Source organism: Penaeus japonicus, unplaced genomic scaffold (genome assembly GCF_977035675.1).
Source record: "Penaeus japonicus unplaced genomic scaffold, GWHDUDI00000001_assembly GWHDUDI00000029, whole genome shotgun sequence".
NCBI classification, from domain to species: Eukaryota; Metazoa; Arthropoda; class Malacostraca; order Decapoda; family Penaeidae; genus Penaeus; species Penaeus japonicus.
Genome location: NW_028234431.1, coordinates 11,618,923 through 11,621,422, shown reverse-complemented (window position 1 = coordinate 11,621,422; position 2,500 = coordinate 11,618,923). Strand labels below are relative to the sequence as shown.

At 51.5% G+C, this 2,500-nt stretch overlaps 1 protein-coding gene across 1 annotated transcript in view; it reads right to left on the bottom strand.

Annotated features, from left to right (window-relative positions):
* Window positions 1-993: 993 nt before the first annotated feature.
* LOC147468376 (uncharacterized) overlaps window positions 994-2,500 on the bottom strand; it is a gene marked incomplete at its 5' end in the record, with an annotated part of 8,699 nt that continues 7,192 nt past the window's right edge. The window contains 2 exons of the mRNA XM_086554373.1: window positions 994-1,050; window positions 2,474-2,500. The exon at window positions 2,474-2,500 is cut by the window's right edge and continues 61 nt beyond it. Of these exons, the coding sequence (XP_086410499.1) occupies window positions 994-1,050; window positions 2,474-2,500 (84 nt within the window). The remainder of the gene's footprint in view (window positions 1,051-2,473) is intronic.

Below are 2,500 nucleotides of genomic sequence, written 5' to 3'. Positions count from 1 at the left end.
AATAAAAAACAAAAAAGCAAGAAATCCAAACCCAGCCCTCGTATCTACAAACGAGATTCCAGACAATACATCAAACACGTCTGAATTGCACCGACAAGCGTGGCTGGTTTTGATAAATAGGCCACAGAATCATCACGGCCGCGTGCAACACTTCTAGCAACGTGCAACTGGTAGGATCCACTCACAAAAGCACGGCGTTCGTTGTTGCAAGAGCGGCATTTGCAGTGCTGGAGATGCTGTTCTCTCGCTGACAGTCACGGGGGTGAGAATCTCGAGCACCCGGATGTGTGTATACGTGTCATTATCGCACAATGCTATGGCAGAAGACGATCCCTTCTTTACTGTTACAGCATCGTTATACTCTGGTTACGGCGAAGTACTCTCCCCCTTCGTCGTCACACGGGGTCCGAGAGGGGCGACGTCGCAAGCACTGGGTGTATGGACACGCTCAAGGATGCTGTGTCTCTCCGACAACCTTCTCTTCCTCTCGTAGCCTCGTTCTCTCCTCCAGCACCTCCTCGTCCTCATCCTTTTCTTCCTCTTCCTCTTCCTCCAGCACCTCTTCACCCTCATCCTTTTCTTCCTTTTCCTCCTCCTCCAGCACCTCCTCGTCCTCGTCCTTCTCCTTCCCTTCCTCCTCCTCCAGTACCTCCTCGTCCTCGTCCTTCTCCTTCTCTTCTTCCTCCTCCAGCACCTTCCTGTCCTCCTACTTCCCCTCCTCCCCCTCTTCCTCTTCCTCATACTTCCACTGCCACGTCCTCCTCCGTCTCTTTCTCTTCATGTCCTCCCACTTCTCTCCACTACCTCTCCCATCACCTCCTCTACCTCCATACCCCTTCCAACCTCCTCTGCCACCTCCACCTCCACCTCCTCCCTCCCTCACACCCACACTTACTCCTCCTCCTTCCCACTTCTATCGCCCACCTGTGTGAAGGAAGACATATAAAAGCTCCAATTAAGTGCAGACAAAGTGGCTCCTTTCCTCGACCTCCCTTACGTAGACAGGGGGCAGACCTTGGCTCCTACACAGGCTATAAGAGACACTCCTACCTGTACATTAAAGACATCTTGAACACCTGTGAAATCTCTCGGCGTTCGCGTCAGAAGGTGTGTTGTGTCAGGTGGAGGAGGAGGAGGAGGAGGAGGAGGAGGAGGAAGAGAAGGAGAAAGAAAAGTAGGTGAAAGAGGAATAGTAGGAATAGGAGAAGGAGGAGGAATGGGCGGAAGAAGAGGAAGAAAAGGAAAAAGAAGAGGAGGAGGTGAAGGAGAAAGAAAAGGAAGAAGAAGAGGAGAAAGAGGAGGTTGAAACAATACAGGTTATATTTCATATGTTTCAACAACATAGACAGAAAGAACAGACAGATGCATAAGCAAAGCACACACAAAAGAGAGAGAGAGAGAGAGAGAGAGAGAGAGAGAGAGAAAGAGAAAGAGAGAGAGAGAGAGAGAGAGAGAGAGAGAGAGAGAGAGAGAGAGAGAGAGAGAGAGAGAGAGAGAGAGAGAGAGAGAGAAGAGAAAGGGGAAGAAAGAGAGAGGAAAAAATAAAGAGAGAGAGAATAAGAAAAGAGAAAAAGGGGAAGAGAGAGAGAGAGAGAGAGAGAGAGAGAGAGAGAGAGAGAGAGAGAGAGAGAGAGAGAGAAAGAGAGAGAGAGAGAGAGAGAGAGTATGTGTGTGTGTGTGTGTGTGTGAGAGAGAGAGAGAGAGAGAGAGAGAGAGAGAGAAAGAGATAAGTAGGTCACCATGACAGCCCATCGACGTAGCGCCAAGAGAGAGTATCGAAAGTGAATTACACAACAAACTTACTGCGCAGTGGTGGCTGGAAGGGGGGAAGGGGCGGGGAGGGAGGTAGGGGGGGAGGGGGAGGAGGTTTGAAGGTGTGGGTGGGGGTTGGTGAAGCGGGAGAGGGGAGGGGGTGAGGGAAAGGGGAAAAGTGGGGAGGGGGAGGAGGTTTGAAGGTATTGGTGGGTGGTGAAGGCGGGGGGACGTGAGGGGGCGGGGGGTGAAGGTGTGGGTGGAGGGGAAGGTGGTTTAAAGGTGTAGGTGGAGGTTGAGGGGTTGGAGAAAGGGGAGAAGGAGAGAGGGGGAGATATGGGCGGAAGAGGAGGAGGAAGAGGAAAAGGAGGAGGAGGTTCAAAGGTGTAGGTAAGGTTGGGGGTTTGAGGGATTGTGGAAAGAGGTTGAGGGTGAGAGAGGCGTGGGTGGGTGGTTGTGTGGGTGAGGAGGGGGAAACAGGAGGTAGCAGAGAGGGGGGAGGGGGAGGGGCGGTTACAGTGATGGCTTTTTTCGAAAGTGTTGTGGTAGAAAAGAGAAAAAGATGGAAAGGTGGTTGGAGAGGGCGGGGGTGGGAGTAGGGGAAGGGGGAAGGGGGGAGGAAGAGATTTGAATGAAAAGGAAAAGAAATATGGAAAGACAAAAAGCCCCCCAAAAAAAGAAAAAAAAAAGAAAAAAGAATCGGATGGCGGGGGTGCATTGCATTGTGTTGCAGGTGCAGGTGGAGAAT